The sequence below is a fragment of the Scyliorhinus canicula genome, chromosome 11 (assembly GCF_902713615.1).
Source record: "Scyliorhinus canicula chromosome 11, sScyCan1.1, whole genome shotgun sequence".
Lineage (NCBI taxonomy): Eukaryota > Metazoa > Chordata > Chondrichthyes > Carcharhiniformes > Scyliorhinidae > Scyliorhinus > Scyliorhinus canicula.
Window position 1 is genome coordinate 124,215,337 of NC_052156.1, and position 27,706 is coordinate 124,243,042.

A 27,706-nucleotide genomic window follows, 5' to 3' on the forward strand; every position below is an offset into this window, starting at 1 on the left:
GAAACAGCAGAAGTAAAAATTGCATCTGAAACTAATTTATGCCGCAACTGACCAGTAATTAATTTTACTACGTCAGTCATCTGTATAAAGAGAATATCTATTGTCTTCTGATTTTTTTTTTCCAGTTCAAACTATACTTTGTGAAGGTGGTGTACCACAGCGCCCTGTTGTGTTTGTTGATAGGCCGGAGATTGTGCAATCCATCCGAAATGCACTCTATAAACTGGGCAATGATCCTGGGTGGATCACTATATATGGAATGGCAGGTTGTGGAAAGTCAGTATTAGCTGCCGAAGCCCTAAGAAATCACAGAGTTATAACTGGTAAGAGAAATTTCACACTTTAAAAAAGTTTTATTGTGTTTTTTTAAAAGAAAACCCCGCATTTACCTTTCACGACCATAAGACATTCTGCCGCATTTAAAGCATTTTCGGGATAACCTGTTTCTGTTTTAGCGCGGTTTGTAAATTAAGGAACTTACTTGATTAGTCCTGGCATTGACCTCAATTTCTTTAGCATGGTTACTGTGGATGTGAAAAAATCACGTTGCAACTGTCCATGCTCAGTCTGTGTTTGTTTTAAAACATTTCCTGTCGCTTCCTGATTCCTCTCACTGTCTTCCACTAGCTGCTCTCCTCTGCTGATCCCTCTCGCTACCTCCTGCTCGTCAGCTTTCTCCTGACCTCTCTCACTGCCTACTGTTCACCACTCCTCTCCTGACCTCTCTGCCTCCCTCCTGCAACCTCTCTAACTGCCTCCTGCTCGTCACCTCTCTGCTGACCTCTCTCGCTGCCTCCTGCCCGCACCTCCTTTCCTGATCTCTCTTGCTGCCTCCTGCTCGTCACTCCTCTCCCGACCTCCGCTGTCTGCTTTTGTCTCCCAACCCCCACCTCCACTCTTTTCCACTCACCACTCCTCTCTGTCTCATTCACTGCCCCCTTGCAGTCCCTCGCTACCTCTCTCTGGACACGCTTGCTCCTTCCTGCTCACTGCCTTTTTCAGCCCTACAGCGATCTCCAGCTCATGTCTTCCCTCACTCAACCCCCTCACTGCTTCCCCCAAATGGGAGACAGCCAAGAGATGTAGTGTGGGAGGCAGGAGGGGGTGAGGGGGAAGCGGGAAAGGTTGAGGGGGTGTTAAGTAGAAAGATGATTTTTGGGCCAGTTAGGTTCATGGCAACCAATAGGGTTTCAATGTAAAAATTACAGGTCAGGAGCATAACCCACCTTTATTGCTTTCTTATCGGACAGCGAGTTAATTTTGCCTGTTTTTGTTTATCCCAGCATTTTTTAAGAACACAGTGCTAAACGAGGAATATTGGTTTTGATGATATACTGTTGCAGTGTGGAAATCATGGCAGCCCAGTTGCCTCAGCAAGCTTCCACAAACAGCAGTGTAGTAATTGCCAGATAACCTTTTTCAGTGATGTTGATTGAGGGATAAATATTGACAAGGACACTGGAGCTAACTCACCTGCTTCTCCTCTAAATAGTATGGCAGCATCTTTTACACCCAGCTGAGAGAGCTGATAGGAGCTTGGTTTAACATTTCATCTGAACAACAGTGCCTTCAATTGTCCAGCAATTAGTCAGTGCTGCAATGGAATGTCAGCTTTGAAACCTCTGACGCTGAGGCAAGAATGCCACCTAACTTTAGGAACCTCCTCGCTTAAAGATGTGGGCAAAGCATCTCCGTGTAGTCTCTGAAAACCAACACATATATTCACAAGCGAGCATCTTCACAACTGTGGCCGTAACCCCCCATTAGTTGGCATACATATTTTACATTCCCCAAAAGAGCCAGTATGCGTATTTACAGGCATTTATAGTGGGCCCTGTCTATCTTCAGGGATTTGAGAAAGCTCTACCTTCCAACAAGATTACCCAGCATCTGGGGGACACATTCCGTGAGGTTCCTGCCCTCAATGCCCTTCAGCAGGCCCACGATACGGAGGTTCTGGCGGCGGGACCGATTCTCCTGGTCCTCCCACCTTCCCCTTCAGTGCCCCTTGCGTCGCCACCAACCTTGTCACGTCTGTTTCCAGAGCGGCGATTTGATCACTCTGGTGGGTTGCCACTTTCTCTAGGTCCCTGATTGTTACATCCTGTGCTTCCAGTGCTCGCTCTGTTTTCTCCAACACCATCTTGAAGGGGGCCAGGTGTCCGTGACCGACACCTTCACTGTCGCCATCATTTACAGTTTGCTGGCACCTTTGTGTTTCTTGAGCTCCTGAGTTGGGAGGTCTGTCCACTTTGCTTATTGGTGGATAGTCTGGCGTGGGTCCTGACAACCCACTCCACTCGGGTGTGGCTGGTTCTGACTTGCACCTCATATTCGCCACTGTCCTGTTTCTTCTATCCAAGCCTTTGCTGCACTCCCATCCTGTTGGGTCCTGGAGTTATTGCTGGGCATTTCTCGGTAGTTGCAGCTGTCTTGTGATGCGGGGGAAGGGTTCAACAGGTTTGGCAGGCTATTTTTATGTAAAAAATGGCGATTTTCTGAGTTCCCGGAAGAGAACTAACTTCCCTGCATCCGCTCAGCACATCCCCTCACCGAAAGTCACTGGCTAAGGTACATTCGTTATTGAGTGGTAAAACACAGTTATTTCAAAATGTGCAAGTGTTAGCAGCTTGGTAATTGCATTGCAACTCCTTGTTGTAGCCATGGTGAATGTACTGTTGTCACTAGACTGATTTTAGTGTATTGGTAGCAATGCACAAACTTATTTCATGTAGGCCAATGTACTTTAATGTGTGATACCTTTAGTTCATTCCCTAAAATTGCGTCCACAACAATCACAATAGTTATTTACTTGTAGCCACCAAAATATAACTGACATGTCTACATTTTTCCTTACCTCGGTTTCCCAAACATGCGGTTGACCGGGCACTTAACTGGGTTTGATCCATTTCCCGCACCTCTTCCCTCAACTCTTTCCCTCCCTCCCAGAACCATGATGGGATCCCCCTTGTGCTCACTTTCCACTCCTCCAGCCTCCACATTCAAAGGTTCATCCTCTGCCACTTCCACCAACTCCCGGACAATGCTATCACAAAAAGCATTTCCCCCCCCCCTTCGGAATTCCACAGGGACTGCTCCTGCCATGACATCCTGGTCCACTCCACCATGCCCAACTGCCCATCCCTTTCCCATGGCATCTTCCCTTACAATCGCAGAAGGTACAACACCTCATTTATCTCTGACTTCCTAACCGTTAGAAAGGCCCAAATGTTCCTTTCAGGTTAAGCAGTATTTCACTTGCACCTCCTTCAAATTGGTTTATTGTATTTGCTACTCCCAGTGCAGTCTCCTCTACATAGAGGCGGCTAAACGCAGACTGGGTAATTGTTTTGCAGAACACCTTCGCTCAGTCCACAAGCATAACCCTGACCTGCCTGTTGATTGCCATTTTAACCCAGCTCCTTGCTCTCATGCCCATATGTCCATCCTTGGCCTGCTGCAATGCTCCAGTAAAGCCTGGCGGAAACCGGAGGGCAGCATCTCACCTTCTAATTTGAGGAACACGATTTTTAGAACTTTTTCTGGCAGTGGTAGCACTTTGAAAATACCCAGGAAAGTGCACCTTTTGTGATACGGTCCCGATTTCAAATCGAAGGCCTTCTCAATGAGCTCTCGGAAGTCCACAAGGGCTTTTAACGCCAATTTTGACAGACTTTTTGAACTCAGTTGCCGGCCTGAAAATTAGTTTTAAAACAGACCATGTGTTTTTCTGTGGCGATAGAGAAACACTTATTTTACTGGCGAGAAAACAAGACAATCTTCTGATTTGGCATGCTCCAGCCTGCAGGACACAGCATGGAGTTCAACAGCTTTAGACTGTGACCTTTCTCCTCCATCTTGAATTCCTTTAAAAAAAAAAGTCCCATACATTTATGGGGGGTGGGTGGGGGGTGGCGGAAGAGAGCTTATGGCACCTTCAGTCATGTGTTTCCATTCCACTTAACACTCACTGGCATGTCCATTCTATAATCTTCTGTTACCGTCTCAAGTTGCACCTCTCATATTTACAAGTATTAATTACCAAAAGGAACAAAGCCAAAATACATTATTCATGATCATAGTTATTATTGTGTATTGTTCCAAACATTACAGATTAACAGTATCCAACTTGTATATGGCTCTGGTGCGTAATCTAAAAATATATTATGGTTCATTGCTGTGGTTATCCCTGGCATAATTTCTTCTTGTTTGGCCTATTATCGCACTTCTTTTCAATGCCACGAGACCCGAGTCTGCGATATGGCTAGTGCACGTTTACAATAAGCATCCAGAACGGAGTGATCTTTTTTTCAAAGGCCTCTGCCTTCTTAGGGTGCATCCCTGGCTTTGACTCCATCTGTGCAGGCATTTAAAGGAATTAACCAGGAAAGTTTCTCTTGTGCTGCTGTCACAAAGGAGAATAAGCTAATAAGAGCACTGTCCTGTTATTTCGATTACCAGTAAATAGGTGACGGCAATTTGCAGAAGAGCAGAACTACTTGAATCATAAGATTTCTGGTACCCTGTGAGATCATGTGTGCATCCCTGAAGCCTTCTGAGTTACTGCTATGGAGAAATTGGAATCTTGGAGCCATCTATGCTTCAAGGGGGCACGGTAGCACAGTTGCTTCACAGCCCCAGGGTCCCAGGTTCGATTCCCGGCTTGGGTCACTGTCTGTGTGGAGTTTGCACTTTCTCCCTTTGTCTAGTTTCCTCCCACAGTCTAAAGATGTGTAGGTTAGGTGGATTGGCCATGCTAAATTGCCCTTAGTGTCCAAAAAGGTTGGGTGGGGTTACTGGGTTACGGGGATAGGATGGAGGTTTGGGCTTGGATAGGGTGCTCTTTCCAAGGGATGGTGAAGACTCGATGGGCCAAATGGCTTCCTCCTGCATTGTAAATTCTATGATTCAATATAGTCTTCTAAGTCCTGAGAATCAGCAGTAAATACTACCATGGTGACGGCCGTGGCTGGTCTGGAGTCCTCCTTGTTTTGTGGCTTGCTTGCAGCTTGCACCTGTCACTCACTCCAGGATATATTCCTCCTCCTTAAGGTACCATGCCCTAAGAGAGTGTTGGTGATCATGGACGTCCATTGGATTGGTCCATGATTATGTTTGGCAAAGTACTGCAGTAGTCTGCTGTTTCCCCCTGCAGTATGGGTGACCAGAAAACTCTTCCCCTCTTACCCCCTGTCATCGAGCATATTGGAAGGATTTTCAGGTTGATAATCAACATGCTGGCCACATTATGAACACAGCTTCTGTGGCCATCATGTCCCAGCTTCTGGCTCAGAGGTCGGGTCTCTGTCGTAAGACCACCTCTCCCCACATGAGAAGAGGGACAAAGTTGCAAAACAGTTGTTGATCAAACATAATTACTTTTCGAAACCTGCGTTCGTTATGCGTATGATGAGTGAGGATAGGGTGAGTTTGTTTGTCATGTTGCTCCACCGTGCTGACCCCTCCTTACCTGGAGAATTATTCTGGCTCATGATAGTGGTGGCTTTGGTGGTTATATTACTGTAAACCTGCTTGATGGGGAAGAAACTTACTCGACATGTAGCTTATGTGCTGTTACTGTTGATGCAAAAGATTGGCTTGAACAACCAGACCATGCATGGTGTCATTTCCTAAATTGTTAATGTTCAATTGTAAAGTTTCAATTGCTACAAATCTCTCTGCAGCATTGTTGGGCGAGTTCTTTGGTATGTTCAGTAATTTGATTCAAACTTTCGGAACTGTAATTTGACAGAATGTTTTCCTGGAGGAGTACACTGGGTAGCAGTTGGAAAACAGGATCGGTCAGGTGTTCTTGTTAAACTCCAGAATCTCTGCAGCCGACTTAACCAGGGATCCCACACTTATCCAAGTTCGCCTCTTAACACTGAGGAAGCCAGGGACCGACTGCGTTTCTTGATGGCACGTAAATACCCTAGGTAGGTGAGATGAAAATTTTGTTTTTGTGTGGAAACAAGAGTTGAAATCTGAGATGTATTTTGTTCTAAGTACTCTAGTATACATCAGTATTAAAATGTTAAGTGCACGGAACGGGTTATCAACTTTGTTTGAAATGTGAATAAAGCACAAATCTGCTCTTGTATTTATTCATGGTAGGAAAATAAAGGCTGTTTTAAGGGATTTATATTTATTGGTCAACATTATAAATAAGGCATAGTTTTAAGTGGGTTTACTTTAATGTTTCTGTATTTGGAAGGGTAAAAGCTATAGTTAGATTTGTGCTGGACAAAGCTGTTTGTATGTGTGGAGGTTGGTTAAGTTCCAACTGTGTTTCTATTGTGATTAGAGAGGACTGCAACATGAAGAATAAATAAAAGACATAAGCATGTAGGTGTTGCTTAGTAATTAGGGCTTTGTACGGTAGAGAAGCTTTTAAGTTTAGCTAATTTTATTGCAGTTGGAGATAGGTAGTGAGAGAGAAGGCAGCTCTCGGAGCTCTGCTAGAAGCAGTTGATTTAAAAGGCTAGAGAGAGACTATCTCTCTCAACTTTGCGTGAAGAAATGCCATGTCATAGTTAAGAAAACAAATGCAGAGATCTGAAGAGCAGCTAAAGAAACTAGAGAAATGAAGCGAAGTTTCCAAGCCGTCTGAGGTTAAAGTTACTAGTACAAGGGCAGTACGGTGTCAGTGGGTAGCCCTGCTGCCTTACAGCGCCAGGGACAGGGTTCGATTCCGACCTCTGGTGACTGTGTGGAGTCTGCACATTCTCCCCATGTCTACGTGGGTTTCCTCTGGGTGCTATGGTTTCCTCCCACTGTCCAAAGATGTGCAGGCTAGGTGAATTTGCCATCCTAAATTTCCCCCTTAGGTGGTATTGCAGGGCAGGGGATTGGGCTGAGGTAAGGTGGTATTTCGGAGGGTCGGTGCAGACTCGATGGGCCAAATGGTCGCTTTAGCACTGTTGTGATTCTATGAGAACAGAACACTGTTCAGTAAAGAGAGACTGTGCTGGGCTGGGAAGAAGGCTGAGACAGCAGAAAGATATCTGAAGTGAGTTTCAGGTTTGTGAGATTTTACTACAACCTGTAGATTGGAAGTTGAAGTAACTATGGAAATCCGTGGCTGGATCTCGGAGCTTGTGTAAAAGCAGTTAAGACAAAAGAAACTCTGAACGGGTTGGTGTAGAATCCTTGACTGGAATCGCAGTTAAATGTGGAGGGGAAGTTTTGTTTAAAGATACCATTTGGAAAACCTGATCTGGATTTTGGAATCCAAACCACTAAGAGAAAGCATTATTTTGAGACAAGTTTGAAAACATGTTGATGGGAGTGGAATTTGGAAATTCTCATGTGATCATCATCCGGGGAGATTCTGAAGAGAAATCCACAGACACTAACTTGGGTTCAGAGCGGAGTGCATGCATTTAACCACAGTCATCTTGTGTGCTTAAAAGGGATATTTTGTGTTAATGAGACTATTGTAGCTTAAGATGTACTTGGTAATCCGTGTTAATTTTTAAACTGTGTGTATTTGTTAAGATAAGGGGGAGTAAAGATAACCCAATTTTTTAATGTTTAGTAAATGTTTTTTCTTCTTAAAACTAATTAGCGATCCTGAGACTTGTTCCTCCATATTATTTTTTTTAAAAGTAAAAGTTAGTCTTTTGAGCCAGGTTTCCATTCTGAGACCTTCCCATCCAGTTATAACATCAACTGGGATCGGAACATTTAATTTAGGTTATCTGATGATTTGAATCATGAGCACAAAATTTGTACTATTATTTCAGCTTTTACATCAAATTATTGTCTGGTGTAAAACATGCTTTAGTTTATATAGATTGACTTGGGGGAAGGGAAGAGCTGATTTATGAAATGGCTTACCTCACTTTCCTTCAACTCCGGGTTCTGGTTTTGAATCTGGCTGGCAATCGGTTTAAAGTTGCTTACTGATTTATAGTGTTATGAGCCTGATTAGTGACAACCACGCTCCTCATCCAAAAGACAGAAATGCTTGGAATCTACTATTCTATTTGGAGAGAGGCTCTATTGTAGCAAGTGGATTTTTTTGGACCTTAGGTGGCTTGAACCGGCACTTTGTCAAATCTGAAACAAGTTGATGTTGATACTAAATGTAGGCCGTGTAGAAGTGTACCATTCCTTGCTGCTGATGCAAGTCATTGTGCTTCACAAACCAGTTCGCTCTGACTATGAAATATGTGCACAATCACTATAAATAATTTTCAAAGTGTAAAGGGTCAGTTTAAAAGTATTGGGCAGAGTTCTCCCTACCAGACTCTAGTGGGTTCAGTGGTTGACGGGAGCGGTGAATCTGGCGGAGCCAAAATGATGGAAACCCGCCAATGTAAAGTCGCATTCCGGTTCTCCCAATGGCTTTCTCAGGTGGGTAGCGCAAATACCATTTGTGAATGGAGAAGGGAAAGCAGACGAGAGGGGTGCAGTGTAGGATGGGGGAAGAGCAGGCAGAAAACCGGAGAGGCCAGGCAGGGGAGAAGCGAGACAATAACCCCTGAGAGGGGAGCCACCGTACTAGCAGGAAAGCTAGCGCCTGGGGCATGCAACAAAGCAGGGCCGCAGCGCACCCCCAACAGGGGGGAAGGCGCCAGGCAGGGGATGGGGAGGAACACCCGTCAAAGTCGGGAGAGCAAATGGGGACAGGAATAGGGGATAGAGGGGCAAAGGAGGGGTATACGGGGGAGGAGGGAAAAGGGAGAGACCGGGGGGGGGGGGGGGGGGGGGGGGGGGCACACAGGGAGCGAGAGACCAGGGAGGGGAAATGCAGGGACAAAAGAGGCCAGAAAAGGAACAGGGCTACAAAGTGCCACAACCAAGGGCTCGAAACAAGGAACCGCTGCAAGCACCCACCCAGTACGGATTGTGGGCGAAGGGAGCCCCCAGAGTGCAGGGGACTACCCGCGTAGCGGACACACAGTGGACGGCCATGGCGGGTGCCCCCGGGACAAGGGGAAACCCCGGAGCGCAGAGACCCGACCGCATGGGGAGAGCAGTGACAGCCGCCATCCTGGACGGCCCCCTAACAAAGGGAAACCCCGGAGGGCAGGGCCGCGTCTACCAGATAAGTATGGTTAATCCCACAGGAGCGAGGGGGCAGAAGCCCCCCACCAGGATAATCACCTGGAACGTAAGGGGACTTAACGGCCCAGTGAAGAGATCCAGAGTCCTCACCCACCTCAGAAACATGAGGGCCGACATAATCTTCCTCCAAGAGACACACCTGAGAGAGCAGGACCAACTGCGGGTAAGAAAGGGTTGGGTGGGACAAACCTACCATTCCTGCTATGGGACAAGGGCCGGGGGGTGGCGATCCTAATCGGCAAGTGGACGATGTTTAGGGCGACAAAGACAGTTACAGACCCAGGGGGGCGGTATGTCATGGGCAGCGGGGCCCTGGATGGGGCACCGGTAGTTCTAGTCAACGTGTATGCGCCCAACTGGGACAACACGAGTTTCATCAAAAAGACCATGGCAGAAATCCCGGACATAGCGACGCATCGACTAATCATGGGGGGGGGACTTAAGCTTTGCATATCTTTGTGATCATTACGCCTTCCATCCTAGAAACAGCTCACAAAGATCACCACATGGTACCAGGTCATGTATTCCCGAAAAACAAGCAGTAAGAAAGAAATAAATGAAACGAGCACATTGTTACACATCAAAATCTGCAAAGAAAAAAAAAACAAAACCAACATGGATGCTGTGCAAAAACCAGATAACTTCAAGATGTCCGGTAAACCGAGTTCAAATTGGAAAAATCTCAAGCAGCAGTTTGAAGTCTTTCTCTCTGCCTCTGCGCTTGAATCAGCTCCTGACACTATAAAAATATCTCTTCTACTAAATCTGGCAGGTTCACAGGCATTTAACTCCAACTCATTTGATTTCTCAGAAAATGAAGCAAAACTAAGTATGAGAAAGTAATGGAAAAATTTGACTCATGGCAAAAAACAGGTCCATGAGGTGTATGAAAGATACATGTTTTAAAAAAGGGTGCAGCTAAAAGGGGAATCTTTTGGCTTTTCTAACTGACTTGAGGCTCCGATTGCAATCCTGCAATTTTTCCTCAAATACTGGATCAATCCTGCGTGACCAAATTGTCTAGCCTATTTGAAGGGCAAATGCGGGAACGTTTACTAAGAAAACCAAACTTAACTTTAGAAGAAGCCATCAACCTTTGTAAATCAAGTGAGCAAGCCACCAATTAATATGCTGAATTCAGATCCCGTGAAAAAGGCGCGAATTTCCTAAACATTGGTGGCGCTATTGCCTCTGTGGCACAGCTTAAAACAAATCACGTTGCAGCAGGTAGCCAGTATTGAAGTGCAAGTCAACTTTATCACAGCAATGCTACCCGTCACAGATGCTAAACTACAAATAATCAAGGCAGAAACTCTACAAGATACAACACAAACAAACAAAGAACAAAGAAAAGTACAGAACAGGAACAGGCCCTTCGGCCCTCCAAGCCTACGCCGACCATGCTGTCTGTCTAAACTAAAATCTTTGACACTTCTGGAGTCTGTATCGGTGTGTTGGCCGGGAAACAACAAGGATATAGACAACTACATTTAACACTGTTGGAATGCCAAATGGACCAACCAGCACAATGCAAGCAAACCTTGGTGGTTTCATGGGAATGTCCCTTTAAGAAATATGTGTTTATCAAATAGCTTCAGTGATGTCATTGTGTGGGTGGAACTGGGCTGAGGTTGTGGCTTTTACTTTCGTTTTGAGCTGGGAGCTGTTTGTGACTGTATTATTTTCGTTTTAGACAATTGAGAGCTGCATTCAGCCAAAGGTTTATTTTGGCCTTTCTCTCCCTATATATTAAAAAGTGTCCAGATAGATTCGCGACAGCGCTGGCCCCGCACCTGCAGGAGATGTTCACAGACTCGCTAGCTAGGGGCACACTGCCACCCACGTTAGCACAGGCCTCAATCTCGCTGATACCTAAGAAAGACAAAGACCCAACGGAATGTGGGTCATACAGACCCATCTCTTTGCTGAACGCAGACGCCAAAATACTGGCCAAAATCCTAGCCAAAAGGCTAGAAGACTGTGTACCTGAGGTGGTCACAGAGGACCAGACGGGCTTCGTCAAAGGTAGACAGCTTACATTGAACATCGGGCGCCTGCTGAACATGATAATGACCCCCTCCGGGGAGAGAACACAAGAGGTGATCGTCTCCCTGGACGCAGAAAAGGCCTTCGACAGAGTCGAATGGAAATACCTCATAGAGGTACTGGAGCAGTTCGGGCTGGGAACAGGGTTCACCGCTTGGGTAAAGCTCCTATACAGCGCTCCCATGGCGAGTGTACGGACCAACAATACCAACTCCCAACACTTCCAGCTGCACAGGGGCACCAGACAAGGATGCCCACTGTCCCCGCTGCTGTTCGCACTAGCAATCGAACCGCTAGCAATCACGCTCAGGGCAGCAAAAAATTGGAGGGGGATCCGAAGGGGAGGCAGAGAGCACAGAATCTCACTATATGCAGATGACCTGCTCCTCTACATCTCGGACCCACAGAGCAGCATGGACGGAATCATTGCGCTCCTGAAAGAGTTTGGAGCCTTCTCGGGCTACAAACTCAACATGAGCAACAGCAGGATCTTGCCAGTACACCCGCGAGGGGAGGGGGGGGGGGGGGGGGGGGGGGGGGGGGCAGCACTATAGGGGCTGCCGTTCAAACAAGCCCGACACAAATTCCGCTACTGGGGATCCAAATAGCCCATGACTGGAAACGGATCCACAAATGGAACCTCACCAGTCTGTCGGAGGAAGTAAAAAAGGACCTGCAAAGATGGAACACTCTCCCTCGCGGGGAGAGTCCAGACGATCAAAATGAACGTACTGCCCAGGTTCCTCTTCCTGTTTAGATCCATTCCGATCTACATCCCCAAGGCCTTTTTCAAAGCGCTGGACAAACTAATTCATGGCGTTCGTGTGTGTGTGGGGGGGGTAAAAATGCTAGGATCCCAAAGAAGGTCCTACAAAAAACAAAATCCAGGCGGGGGCTAGCCCTCCCAAACCTACAATTCTACCACTGGGCGGCAACAGCCGAGCGAGTAAAGGGATGGATCCAGGAGCCAGAAGCCAAGTGGGTGCGTGCGGAGGAGGCCTCCTGCATGGGAACCTCCCTCCGGGCCCTCGCCACGGCAGCACTCCCATCCCCAACCAAAAATCACTCCAGCAGCCCAGTGGTGACAGCCACCCTCCAATCCTGGAACCAACTGCGGCAGCAATTTGGCCTGACCAAAATGTCGGACAAGGATCCCATCTGCAACAACCATAGGTTCACACCAGCACTGACTGACGCCACCTTCAAAAGGTGGAGGCAGGACAGAGGGACACTGACAGTCAGGGACCTATACACGGACGGCAGGATCACAACACTGGACGAACTGACAGAGAAATTTCGGCTAGCCGGGGGAACGAGCTACGGTATCTGCAGCTCAAAAACTTCTTACGAAAGGAGACAAGGACTTACCCACAACCGCCACGACAGACACTACTGGAAGACCTACTGGACGCAAGCATCCTAGATAAAGGGAACTGTAGCGACATGTATGACCGACTGGTAGAAAGGGCCGACACCGTACTGGACTCAACAAGAAAGAAATGGGAGGAGGACCTGGGGATTGAGATAGGGTGGGGACTCTGGAGCGAGGCACTGCATAGGGTCAACGCCACCGCCACGTGCGCAAGGCTCAGCCTGACGCAACTAAAAGTAGTACATAGAGCCCACCTAACAAGGACCCGTATGAGTAGGTTATTCCCGGAGGTGGAGGACAGATGTGAACGGTGCCAAAGAGGCCCGGCCAACCACGCCCACATGTTCTGGTCTTGCCCCAGACTTGTGGAGTACTGGACAGCCTTCTTCGAGGCTATGTCCAAAGTGGTGGGGGTGAGGGTGGAGCCATGCCCGATAGTGGCGGTCTTCGGGATTTCAGACCAGCCAGATCTATTCCTGGGGAGGAGGGCGGACGCCCTTGCCTTTGCCTCCCTGATCGCCCGCCGTAGAATCCTGTTTGGCTGGCGGTCAGCAGCACCACCCAGAGCTGCAGACTGGCTGTCTGACCTCTCGGAATCTCTCCAAATGGAGAAAATCAAATTTGCCATCCAAGGGTCAGACGGCGGCTTCCCCAGAACGTGGGAGTCACTCATGCAACTGTTCCGGGACCTGTTTGCGGCCAACGAACAAGAGGAAGAATAGCCGGGTGGCCAAGAATCAGGGGAAAATGGTTGGGAGTCGGGAGAAGGTAGCCGGGGCATGGAGGGGAGAGATGGACTGGGGGGGGGGGATGGCTAAACCTGAGGAGGGAGGGGCGAACCATGGGGGGTGGGGGGGAAAGACAGCTAAACCCTGGGAGAGGGAGGCGAACCTGGGAGAGGGAGGCGAACCGTGGAGGGGGGGGGGGGGGGGGGGGGGGGCAGGGAAGCGGGAGCCGGAGGGAGGACACGGGATGCCAAAACGTGCATGACATCTCCAGGAGCGGGGAACGAGGAAACTGGAGATGGAGGACGGGAGGAGCGGCAGAAGCGGGGGTGAACGTGGGACGGCAGCGCAACCCGTCCGGGAAGGGTGGGCGACAGCAGCACACAGCACAGCTAAATATTGCACGCTGTGATTTTCTCCCCGGCACCCAAAGGTGTGCTTGCCCCCCCCAGTCCCCGCCCCTCCGCAGGCAGTCGCCTACTTATGTGGTGTGGGTAATTTTGCCAGATGCACAGAGATGCCGCTGTCGAGCTGGTGCACAATACCCCACCAGTCATTCCATTGCATATATTATTGTATTTTTTTTTATGTTGGGGTGTGCCCTTCTCCTCTAAATGTGTGTGTATATATATGTGTGTGTGTTTCTTATTCTGTGTACATAACGGTAATTATACCTTGCTCAAAAAAAACCCAATGAAAACATTTATATAAAAAAAATACCATTTGTGGTCATTTACATCTCATGATTGCTCAATAAAGCAGCTGCCCACCGGCATCTTGTCAGGCCTTCCCATCTTGCGTCACGCCGGCAGGAATTTGTCGGCGTCAAACCCAATTCCTAATGAGTGGTGTGCATAAGGCGGTCCTCGGTTCACCAGAGAGTTTGTGGTGAGTGCAACAACTTTCTGCCTTAGTGCTGTGCTGCTTCTGATATGCTGTTCACCACTCTACCTCATCCCCATGCTGAGCTGGTTTTCATGGAAATCATGGTGCGGCTGAAGCAGTAGGCCCTCCTGTCTCACCGATTCGGATCAATACCGTGTCTGGGGTTGGGGAGTACAGAGATCTCTTTGTCCCTGGTGCCACACTGTAATGTTTATCTGGGCAGTACCGTGCTGTGGGTCTCACGCTGCCACCGTAACAAAGGTCTGACATTCGACTGGTGGTGGAGCGCGGGTGAGAAGGGTTGGCCTAACGAAGACGAGGGGAGCAATGTGAAAGAATATATATATATATATATATATGTGTGTGTGTGTGTGTGTGGGTGAAGGAGGGGGTGGGTGGGTGAAGGAGGGGGTGGGTGGGTGAAGGAGGAGGGGGGTGGATGGGTGGGTGAAGGAGGGGGTGGGTGGGTGGGTGAAGAAAACTAATAATGGAAGGCCGAGGCAAGGGAAGCTGGACCCTGATGAAGTTGCCTGGAAAGCTCACAAAAAAGGGGTCAAATGAATACCTAATTTACTGCAAGGGGATGGATGAACACTCCAGAGGGGTTGGGTAGAGATCCAAGTGGGGCGTGGGTGCCTCACTGGTGATGCGATCAGGGGGAGGGTTATTGAATCGAGGAACGGAATTCCCCTTGCGGCTTCTAGCCTTTCCCCTCTGAGTTCCCGACATCTTGCGCAGTCTGATGAAGTCAGGTTGGCTGGAGAGACGGGTATGAGTGCCCTGAACTGGTGTTTAAAAATGGGACCTTTTGAACCCGTTAGCTGAGGGTGAGCGGGTGAAACAGCTGGCCACCTGCGGTGGAGGGAAACTGGCTTTGTGCATAATTAATGAGCGTCCAAGCACAGAATCTGACGTGGGATCCGCTATTCTGGTTGCCACTGCCGGAGCTGTCCCTCACCACATTTAGTCTCAAAATGGGAGACTTCCGGCTTTTGTGTTCTGGCGTTGCCAGTGGGGGCTCACTGCATTTCTCAGAAAAAAAGGATGTGGCGTCAATGGGTGATGCACTAAAGCTGGAGTGAGTGGATGAAGAGCAGCTCACCTTTTTATTGTTGTTAGAAGACAATGAACATCCAGAAAGCTGCATTTGTTAAACCTGTTTTTTCCCAATGTAACTAATAATTGTCACAGCTTAAAAGCAATTAATTAAGTGTGAAGCACACCCTGAAGTTTTCTTTTTTTCTCCCAATTTAATTTAGATCCCTTTTGGTTCTGGATGACGTTTGGGACAGTTGGGTGCTAAAATGTTTTGATGTTCAATGTCGTGTTCTCATCACCAGCAGAGATAAGAGCATCACTGAAGTAGTTACAGGTAATGAGGTTTTATTCCCAAAATAATTGTTTTTCACCGATCTTCCATTTGTGCCTCCTCCAAACTACTTTCAGTTTTAAAAAACAAAGTTATGCAAAGTTTGTGTACTTGATTCATGTATATGCTCAAGCCATTCATGTATGTGCTCAAGCCATTTAAGTTGCTTTACACATTTAAATATTGAGAGTTTTGAAGATGTGTATGGCCAGCAGATTGTGGAGATGTAGATGATTATTGTAGGACAGAAAGGTTTCTAATGGGCCTGCAGGCCTCCAGATGAATTATCGCGAGGCCTGGTAGAAGGCATAGCCAGAATGCATAGCAGTGTTCCCTGATAACTGCTTCTCCAGCAGGCACTGTAAGAGAAAACAAAGAAACAAAGAAAATTACAGCACAGGAACAGGCCCTTCGGCCCTCCCAGTCTGCGCCGATCCAAATCCTTTATCATTGAATTTACAGTACAGAAGGAGGCCATTCGGCCCATCGAGTCTGCACTGGCTCTTGGAAAGAGCACCCTACCCAAGGTCAACACCTCCACCCTATCCCCATAACCCAGTAACCCCACCCAACACTAAGGGCAATTTTGGACACTAAGGGCAATTTATCATGGCCAATCTACCTAACCTGCACATCTTTGGACTGTGGGAGGAAACCGGAGCACCCGGAGGAAACCCACGCACACACGGGGAGGATGTGCAGACTCCGCACAGACAGTGACCCAAGCCGGAATCGAACCTGGGACCCTGGAGCTGTGAAGCAATTATGCTATCCACAATGCTACCGTGCTGCCCTATCTGTCTCCTATTTTCCAAGGTCTACTTCCCTCTGTTCCCCGCCCGTTCATATATCTGTCTAGATGCATCTTAAATGATACTATCGTGCCCACCTCTACCACCTCCGCTGGCAAAGCGTTCCAGGCACCCACGACCCTCTGCGTAAAAAACCTTCCACGCACATCTCCCTTAAACTTTCCCCCTCTCACCTTGAAATCATGACCTCTTGTAATTGACACCCCGAGCATTGGAAAAAGCTTGTTGCTATCCACCCTGTCCATACCTCTCATAATTTTGTAGACCTCAATCAGGTCCCCCCTTAACCTCCGTCTTTACAACAAAAACAATCCTAATCTACTCAACCTTTCTTCATAGCTAGCACCCTCCATACCAGGCAACATCCTGGTGAACCTCCTCTGCACCCTCTCTAAAGCATCCACATCCTTCTGGTAATATGGCGACCAGGACTGCACGCAGTATTCCAAATGTGGCCTAACCAAAGTCCTATACAACTGTAACATGGCCTGCCGAATCTTGTACTCAATACCCCGTCCGATGAAGACAAGCATGCTGTATGCCTTCTTGACCACTCTATCAACCTGCGTTGCCACCTTCAGGGTACAATGGACCTGAACTCCCAGATCTCTCTGTACATCAATTTTCCCCAGGACTCTTCCATTGACCATATAGTCGCTCTTGAATTAGATCTTCCAAAATGCATCACCTCGCATTTGCCTGGATTGAACTCCATCTGCCATGTCTCTGCCCAACTCTCCAATCTATCTATATTTTGTTGTATTCTCTGACAGTCCTCCTCGCTATCTGCAACTCCACCAATCTTAGTATCATCTGCAAACTTGCTAATCAGACCACCTATACCTTCCTCCAGGTCATTTATGTATATCACAAACAACAGTGGTCCGAGCATGGATCCTTGTGGAACACCATTAGTCACCCGCCTCCATTTTGAGACACTCCCTTCCACCACTACTCTCTGTCTCCTGTTGCCCAGCCAGTTCTTTATCCGTCTAGCTAGTACATCCTGAACCCCGTACGACTTCACTTTTTCCATCAACCTGCCATCGGAAACTTTATCAAACGCCTTACTAAACCATGTATATGACATCTACAACCCTTCCCTCATCAATTAACTTTGTTACTTCCTCAAAGAATTCTATTAGGTTTGTAAGACATGACTTTCCCTGCACAAAACCATGCTGCCTATCACTGATAAGTCTCTTTTCTTCCAGATGTGAATAGATCCTATCCCTCAGTATCTTCTCCAACAGTTTGCCTACCACTGACGTCAAGCTCACAGTCAATAATTCCCTGGATTATCCCTGCTACCCTTCTTAAACAAAGGGACAACATTAGTAATTCTCCAGTCCTCCGGGACCTCACCTGTGCTCAAGGATGCTGCAAAGATATCTGTTAATCAGAGTGCTGATCTGGGTATTTCTTCTCGTTCTTGTTTGCTCTCTGGCAAACAAACCTTCCTGTATTTTTTTTAAAAAACAAACTAGAAATGGAGACAGCTCAGAAGGCAGTGATATCTGTGAGGTTGAGGGGCGTAAATTACTTTTTACAAGGTTTATCTGTTCTAGATCTTGAGGCTTTTATCTGGAATCTTGCAGTTGAAACTAGGCCATTTTCTGTGATTGGGGCATTTATTCAAAGACTGGATTCTTATGGGTTAATCCATTCTTCTGGGTTATCTTGCAAGAAATGTTTCTATATTGAGGAGATGAATAGGAATGAACTGATCAAGCTCTTCCTTCAGATTGGATGGGGTGTAGATTGCAATTGAACATGCTTGACAAAATTATGGGTCTTGCGGGATAGCCATAGACAGTGGGAAGTATTTTAAAATTATTTAGTATGATACAAAACCAGGATAAGTGGAATGTATTTAATGAATGATTCAGTATGATACAAAACCCGGATATTTCCTTAAAAGGCAAAGACGCCACTTGTATTGGTTCACCATGGTTGATTAACTGTAAGAAAAGGGGCAGAATCAAGATGAAGGAAAAGACTTGCAAGGAAGAGTAGAAATCCAGCAGACTGTGAAACCATATAAAAATGAACGACAAAGAAAGTATAAAGGAATATGAAAAGGAAATTTGAAAAAACTTCCAAGTGATGTCGCAAAACTTTTGTAAACATATTACGGGATGAAGCTTGATAAAGCAGACTGTGGATCCATTAAAGAAAGGTGCAGGCAAGGTCATAATGGATAAGAACACAGCAGACCTGCGACAGTGTAAGAAGAGGGCAAAGTGCCATCAGTTCAAGCAAAAACTAAAAATAAATCAAAGGGAGAAATCTAATCGATTTGATATCAGTTTTAAAAAAAATAGTTATGGTGGAAATAATGGCCTTTAAGATAGAAAAATCTTCAGGATCTGATAGTTTACACCCGAGGGCATTAAGAGAAAAAGGTGAGGAAATTGCAGGTGCACTACTCGCAATTTTCCAAAGCCCTCTAAATTCAGCAATTTTGCTCTTGGATTGGAAGATTGCACATGTAAATGTATTATTTAAGAGATGGAAGGGGAAGGCAGGTACCGTAACTGCCCCGTGTCAGCTTACTGCCAATTTTGGGATGTTACTGGAATCTGAGACAGAGTGATCTAAGAAAGCCAGCATGACTTTGTGAAGGATAAATTCTGACTGATGAATCTGGGTGATTTATTTTGAGCTAACCAGCATAGTGCGTAGGGGAGTGTTGTTAAATAGGGTTTGATAACGTTCTTTAATGGGAATGGCGAACCATAACAAAAATGTATGGAATTAGCATTAACTTTGTGACATGGGTAGGTAGTTAGAACATAGAACAGTACAGCACAGAACAGGCCCTTCGGCCCTCGATGTTGTGTCGAGCCTTGACCGAAACCAAGATCAAGCTATCCCACTCCCTGTCATTCTGGTGTGCTCCATGTACCTATCCAATAACCGCTTGAAAGTTCCTAAAGTGTTCGACTCCACAACACAGCAGGCAGTCCATTCCACACCCTAACCACTCTCTGAGTAAAGACATTCTTCCTATATCTCCCACCCTGAACCTAATAGTTATTCCCCCTTTTAACAGCTACATCCACCCGAGGATATAGTCTCTGAACATCCACTCTATCTATCCCGCTCATCATCTTATAAACCTTTATTAAGTCGCCTCTCATCCTCCTCCGCTCCAAAGAGAAAAGCCCTGGCTCCCTCAACCTTTCCTGTGTTGGCAGATTGAGGGGAAAAGTGTGATCATCCACTTTGGTTCTGAGGAGGACCAATTGAAACATATTCTTAATTGCAAGAATAAGAACTGTGGGGTCGTCGATGGATTCAGATGCTCACCTACCACAAATCACAACTAAAACTTATTGTATGTAGTCAAAATGCAATCAGAAAGACCAGTGGTCCAGAATTTGCTGTACCTGGTCAGTGAATGGCACCCACTGTTAGTCATACCTGTTTAATCTCCCATGATATTTTGTACTGCAATTCGCTGAATGTGTGGGATGAATACTACAAGGCAACCTCTGTCCCGTATCTCAGGCAACAGGGCAAGCAAACGTTCATCTCCGTAACCAATCAGGTTATTAAATGGATAGTGCAGTGACAAACAAGGAAATGTAATGATGTGGAGATGCAGGAAATGTAAATTAGATTAGATGAATTTTTAAAAATATATATATTTTTCAAACCAGTTTCAAACAAGAACACAAAATCATTCAAAAAACACAACACAATCCCCACAGTTCAACAGTTTCTCCCTTTAACACCCTCACCCCGACAACAAACCGGTCCTGAAATGGCCAACCTCCATCTCTTCCAGAAACCTCCCACCTAATCTTTTCCAGTTTAAGGAATTCTGCCACATTCCTAGCCACATCGATACCCTCGGTGGCTCCACCAACCTCCACTCCAGGTAGAATTCACCACCAGGCGATTAGCATGGCAAAAGCCACTACATCAGTTTCTCTCCCCCCCCCCCCCCCCCCCCCCCCCCCCCCCCCCCCCCCCCCCCCCGGCCCTCCCCTCCCCTCCAACAGCTCCAGCAGTTCTGACACGCCAAAGATCTTCACCAGTGATAGGACCCAGTGACATCTCCATCCCCACAATCTTTGATACTGTTTCAAATATCGCATCCCAGAACCCCACCAATCGTGGACATGACCAAAACATGTGGACATGATTTGCCCCCTCCTTATCTCTCTCACTTATCCTCTACCTCTGAAAAGAACCCATTCTTCTGCACCTGCGTCATATGAACCCTATGCACCACTTTGAACTGTACCAAGCTCATCTTAGCACCGAATGACGTTGCATTTACGTGGAACATAATCACACTCCAAACCCCCATCCCAACTCCATGCCCAGCTCCTCTCCCACTTCCGCTTCACGCCTGCAATTGGCATTTTCCCTGTGCCCACCAGCCATCCGTAAATGTCTGCGATCCTCCCGTTCCCCAACTCATCTGGTGACAACAACCTGTACAACAAAGTGTGCTCCTGCAAATGAAGGATCGAGGGCACCTCCCTCATGAAATCCCATAACTGTACATATCTGACTCCCCCGCAACTTCTATTTCTCCTGCAACTCCCCCAATGAAGAAGCCCCTCACCCGTTCCACCCCTTCCTTATGCTACTGCCTATATGTCATATCCATCACTGCCGGGGCAAACAAGTTATTTCCACAAATAGGAGACAGCAGCGACATACACCCTACGCCAAAATGCCGCCTTAGCTGGTTCCAGACCTTCAAGGATGAAGCCACCTTCGGACTCGCGCTATGTCTCCCCAGGGCAAATGGAAGCGTGGCTGCAGCCAGAGCCCTCAAACATACTCCCACACTCGAAGCCTCTTCCACCTGCACCCACTCTGCCCCTTCCTCCCCCCACTGATGTTTTGGATACTCTGGATCTGTGGAGACTGCGTTTACCTCAGCAGTAACACATACAGGCTACCAACACTTGAAATAGTACAACACTATTTTATTAAGCTAGGAACTGTTGAACATACTTTCACTGTGGGTCGACACTATGTTAGATTAAACTAAAGACCTATGCCTATCCTGACCAGTCTAGACTATAAGCACATGAAGATCTGTGCTACAAGCTGTGAGCTCTGTCCTTCTCAGAGGCTGCATCCCGAATGAGCGGGAAAACTAGCGCCCTCTGGCTTTATAGTGAGCGTGCTCTAACTGGTAATTGGCTGCTGTGTTGTGTGTGTTGATTGGTCTTGCAGTGTGTCAGTCAGTGTGTGTCTGCACCATTATATACTGATGTGTATATTATGACACCCACCACTGCCAGACTTTCTCTATATTTGCCGTCCAGTAATAATACCACAGATTCAGGAGTGCAAGCCCCCCCACCCGCCCCTTCCTTTGTAAAAACACCCGCTGAATCTGCGGTGTCTTGCCAGCCCACATGAAAGCCAAAATTAACCTGTCCACCTTACCAAAGAATGCCTTTGGCAGGAACATCGGGAGGGAATGAAACACAAACAGAAATCTTGCCACGATGTTCATCTTGAACCACCCTGCTAACAAAAGTGGGAGGGTATCCCACCTCTTCAAATCCCCTTTCACCTCTTCCACCAAGCCAGCCAGATTCCATTTACACACTGTGAACCAAACCAAACAATTGATGGTAACTAGCTCTCCGAAAAGCTAAAATAATCACCCCCATCTCTTGTGGAACCCCTCAATCGCCCCACTTAAGGCAAATTTCACCTTCTCAAAATGTAAGAACTTCATTCTGTCCCCCAGGCATGCCGAGGCACAGGGTGGAGAAGCTGACATTCACCCAACAGAACCCACCTGTGAGAGTCTGCAACTCCAGCAGATCTGACACCCCGAATATGGCCCCTCGGGGACTCGGCTCCAAATCCACATGCATGATCGCCGACATGGTGCTGACAACAACCTCCAAAATTTCTTCAACTTTGGGTAGACCAGAACATGTGCACATAATTAACAGGGTCCTTCCCAAACCGTTCCCCTAACACGCAGCACCTCACACCACAGCCCCTCCTCTAGCGCCATCCCCAACTCCTCCTCCCACTTGGTCTTAACCCCCTCCATAGACAACTTATCTTTCGCCAAAATCCTCCCACAAATTGCTGAGACGACCCCATCCTCCAACCCCATTACCGGCAGCACCTCATTCAACAACGAAAGCAGGCAGGCGCCATCGGAAAGTTCGGAAAGCCCTTTCTAGCAAAGTCCCGCACCTGCATATACCGAAAACGCTCCTCACGCGGAAACCCAAACTTCCCCCTCAATTTTCCAAGCTTGCAAATCGCCCCTCCAAAAATGAATCCTTCATCTCATTCACCCCTCCATCCTCCCCGGCTCAAATCCATGACTCCCCCAAATCAGCGTTAACTTGCATAAATCCTCACCCATAAAGCCTCCGCCTCCCTACTCCAGCTCCACACCTTCTCCGCGTGGATTCGCAGCCCAGTTCGGAACAAGTTCGGAAGGCCCAACCCCCTGAACTACTGGCCCCTTCCTTATCGTGGCCACCTTCCCTGCCCAAACAAACAACAAAACCACCTGTCCACGCCCTTAAAAAATGACTTTGGCAAAAAGACCGTATGGCATTGAAATAAAAATAAAAACTGTGGCAAAATGTTCATCTTAACTGCCTGCACTTGACCTGCCAACAACAGGGGAAGACTATCCCACCTCAATAAATCCACTTTCACCCACCCAACCAGACTCATAAAGTTCAATTGTGACCCAATCATGAGCAACCTGAATACCCAAATACCTGAACCTACTCCTGGCCAGCTTAAATGGTAGGGCGCTCAAATCTGCCCCTCTACCCAGGGCATTCACCGTAAACACTTCACTTTTGGCCATATTCAATTTGTAGCCGGAAAAATCGCCAAACTTCTCCAATATACCCATAATCCTATCCGTACATTCCAAGGGATTGGAAATATACAGCAACTAGTCACCAGTATACAACGAGACTCCATGCTACCTGCCTCTCCTTACAATATCCGATTACTCCCTTGATGCCCGGAGCGCAAGAGTCAAGGGCTCGATCGCCAGCACGAACAGAAGTGGCAATAGCGTGCACCACTGTCTGGTACCCTTGTATAGTCAAACATTTCCTGAGCTGATTGAATTTGTCCTCACACTAGCCATGGGTGCCACACATAACAACCGCACCCATGAGATAAATGTAGGCCCAAAACCGAACCTCCCCAAAAATCAGAACAAGTGGCTCCATTCTACCCTATCAAATGCCTACTCCACATCCATAGCCACAATAACCTCTGGCACCCTGCTCTTAGACGGCGTCAGAACCACATTCAGTAAATGCCTAATGTTACTTGACAGCTGCCTTCCCTTCACAAAACCTACCTGATCCTCTGACACCACCTCCGGCACACACCCCTCGAGCAGCTTCGCCAATACCGTAGCCAGCACTTTCACATTTTGTGTTTAGTAGAGAGATATGCCCACCACGTCTTTATTCTTCTTGGGGATTAACAAAATTGGGGCCTGAGCTAATGCAGCTCTCGCCGCACCAGGGAGTCGGAAAGCATCTCCAGTAGATGTGGGGCCAATTCCGCCGTAAACTGTTGACAAAGCCAACCGGGAACCCATCAGGTCCTGGTGTCTTCCATGACTGCATCGATCCAATCGCCTCCATAACTTAGTTAAACCCCAGCGGAGCCTCCAATCCCTGCCTCTTCTCCTTTTCGACCTCCAGGAATACAAGTCCATCCAGAATCTCCCCCGCCTCAGCCTCCTCTTCCCGAGGCTCTGACCTATACAGCCCCCCTAAAAAAGGACTCAAATGCTTTATTAATTCTCTCTGGCATCTTCACCAACTCGCCCCCTCCTCTCTCAATTATGCGATACATACATGAAAAACATACAGTGCAGAAGGAGGCCAGTCAGCCCATTGAGTCTGCACTGACCCTCCAAAAGAGGCCCCATGCCCCACCCTATCCCCATAACCCAGTAACCCACCTATTTCTTTTGGACACTAGGGGCAATTTAGCATTGCCTATCCACCTAACCTGCACATCTCTGGTCTGTGGGTGGAAACCGGAGCACCCGGAGAAAACTCACGCAGACATAGGGAGAATGTGCAAACGCCATGCAATCGGCCAAGGCTGGAGTTGAACCTGGGGCCCTGCCGCTGTGAGGCAGCAATGCTAACCATTGTAGCACCGATCTCTCGCATGGCTGCTTTACCGCCTCAGTTGATTCGCTAGCAGATTGTTTCCACTGGTTGGTGAATTGACAGCAGGGTTAAACTTTCAACATTTTATAATCGGGAAGATAAATGCTCGGGACATTAGAATGCAGAATGCTGTGCCATAAGTGGCTGTTGATGTAGGGATTGTGATGATTAAAAGGGGGTTGAAAAGTATTTAAAAAGGGAGAATATAAAGGAGATGCAGTGAAATAATATGAAAATGCCATTAGAGTAGAAAGCTTAAGTTGAAGAGCTCGCTGATGCACAATGAGGCAAATGGTCCCTTACGTTGTGATTTCTAAGATTCTACAAGGACTCCATAGAGTACGAGATGATGACTACAAATAGAGCTGTGTCTGAGAATTAATTGCCACCTTCAGAAGAGGAAATTAGAAAATAAATGGAGAATTACCATTTTAATGATGTCGGTATTGAATGAGATTCTCAGTTATCACTGGAAATGTTGAATCACCTTGGCAGTTATCAAACAATAATCCTGATTAGTTTTACCAATTTGAATAAGTACGACTCGCAGAAAAATGCTCATTAAACTTTTTTCAATGTTCTGCAGGTAATAGCTTTCCCGTATCTGTACAAAGTGGTCTGAGCAAAGATAAGGGACTAGAAATACTATCACTTTTTGTTTACTCAAAGGTGACCTCACTGCCAGAGGAAGCGCACAGCATAGTACAGGAATGCAAAGGTAAGTCATGTCATGGACTGCTGACATATATACATAACATCCCAGATTGTGTTACAGCTGAGAAACAAACGGCAAACAGAATTAGAAGTGTGCGTGGGCGTGGTTGAAACTATGGGCAAACAGATAGGTTGCACCTCGAATTTTTTATATTGTGCGATCAAGAGGTTACTTTCATTACAGTGTTGGACTCCATTATTTACTTTGCCTTGCTGCTGCAATATTCATTCTGGCCACTAAATGGCAGTATGTGAAATCTGAATTTCAACATTGAAATACATGGTATAGTAATATAGCTGAACCTAATTCCAGCTACTGGTGACGTTGTAGAATATGCTTATTTTCTGCACAGCAGTTACATTTCTTGAATATAGTCAAACATGTAAGACAATTTTTAAGTTGTGGTAGGAATACTGAAAGGGTTTAGCTGATTTAAATAATTCATGAGGTTGTGTGTCTTTCTGTGCAGCTTTTAATATACACATGCCAGTCATAGTTTCATTCTAATTTGGCTGATGATTTTGCCAATGCAGGCATGGTTGATTGGCTTTGAGACTGAATGTCGTGTTTTGAACGGCATAATATGGACTTGGATATCATTGCATTTTGCGGGGAAATACAATTTGAATTTTCTTTACATTTACCATTCCTTATACGTCAGGTGTCACACTATCTAATGGCAATTTTTGTGTCATGCTTAAAAGAAAGTATTTGCGATGTATAGAAAAAAACTCCCCACGTTAGCACATTACAGGTTAGAAAGCAAGTTATGTGGGAGCATTGAAAGTCTGCAAAGGGATATAGATAGGTTAAACGAGTGAACAAAAATTTGGCAGATGGAGTATAATGTGGGGAAAATGTGCGGTTATCCACTGGCGGGGAAAAAAAGCAGAATATTTTTTAAATAGCAAGAGATTGCTGAATTCTGCAGTACAAAAGGATCTGGACGTCCTTATACATGAATCACAAAAAGTTAGCATGCAAGTACAAATAATTAGGAAGGCAAATGGAATGTTAGCCTTTATTGCAAGGGGGATGGAGTATAGAAGTAGAGAAGTAGCTACAACTGTACAGTATGTTGGTGAGACCGGACCTTGATTACTATGTGCTGTTTTCAGGAGAGATAGACTTGCATTGGAAATAGTTCAGGGAAGGTTCACTAGGCTGATTCCTGGGATGAAGGGGTTCTCTAATGAGGAAAGGGTGAACAGGTTCGCCCTATATTTATTGGAGTTTAGAAGAATGAGAGTTGATCTTTTGAAGCATGTGGCAAATCAATAAATTTCCCCCTTTCTATCCAATTAAAATAGCATATTCCATCTTACCCTGGAGTTGAGGGTCAAATGTAAGTAAGAAATAAATGAACTTGAGAGCTGAGTAGCTGCAGCTTCTTAGTTGACCTCATTAAGAATTTAAAAGCATTTGGATCTTGTGGCCTTAAAGAGACAATTCTTGATGTCAGTGGCAGAATGAAATATTAATGTATGGTAAAATGTCCAGCCCTTATGAGACTGCATTTTATGTCCTCACTGTGATGAATGCTGATCAGATTTCCTAGTTCTATAAAAACGTAATTCAGCACAAATTTCCTTTTTTTTGTTTCATTCGCCCACGGGATGTGGGCATTGCTGGGCGCGCCAGCATTTATTGCCCATCCCTGAGGGCAAGTAAGAGTCAATCACATTGCTGTAGATCTAGAGTCCATATTGGCCAGACCAGGTAAGATTGACAGATTTCCTTTCATAAAGGACATTCGTGAACCAGATGGGTTTTTATGATAATTGACAATGGTTTCATAGTCACCTTTAGACTTTTTTTAAATTCCAGATTTTCATTGAATTCAAATTTCACCATCTGCCAGATGGGATTCGAACCTGGGTCCCCAGTGCATGACTCTGGGTCTTTGGGAGACTAGTCCAGTGACAATACCACTACGCCATTGCCTCACCAAATGTCTCACATTTTGACATGTTGAATTTAAATTTAAGTGTTACACTTCAAATTAAGTCCAAAGAAAGAAAGGCGATCATTAAACGTAAAAGCATAAATGTCTAATTTGAGTGAACTAAGCAAACATACTTTTTATCTGAGAGAAACCGAGCCAGGGTTGTGCTGCCGAAGAGCAATTATCGACTGACCTGACCCACTGTTTACGTAACAACAAATTAATTCATACGCATTGGAACAGCATATGCTCCAATTCACCATGAGCAAAGCCACAGGAGTTCCATTGATGTGTATTTATGAACATCTACTATGCTCAATTAAAGTTTTTGCTTACTGCATGTGCTTCCTGAACACTTCTGTTGTGATTTTTAACACGGCATTCATGCTTATCTGTCTCCCCTGGATGTTGCTCCCTTTTTCTCACACACATCCCTTTTGATCACTTATAACTTAATTAATTTTCTAATGGCGTGTTCGTCCTGTACCGAACTTCCAAATCCATTAAGTTTTCCATCAAAAGAAAAATGTAAATAATAGATATCATTAAGCTATCATTAAAATTTTTCCCATGAATTGTCATTTTTCTGGTTTA

General features: G+C 46.3%; 1 protein-coding gene across 4 annotated transcripts in view; it reads left to right on the forward strand.

Annotated features, from left to right (window-relative positions):
- Positions 1–27,706, forward strand: part of apaf1 (apoptotic peptidase activating factor 1) — a 272,699-nt gene that overhangs the window by 37,523 nt on the left and 207,470 nt on the right. For all 4 annotated transcript variants that reach the window (XM_038811297.1, XM_038811298.1, XM_038811299.1 and 1 more), the window contains exons 4-7: positions 126–323; positions 5,753–5,936; positions 15,360–15,472; positions 25,039–25,170. In XM_038811297.1, the coding sequence (XP_038667225.1) occupies positions 126–323; positions 5,753–5,936; positions 15,360–15,472; positions 25,039–25,170 (627 nt within the window). The remainder of the gene's footprint in view (positions 1–125; positions 324–5,752; positions 5,937–15,359; positions 15,473–25,038; positions 25,171–27,706) is intronic.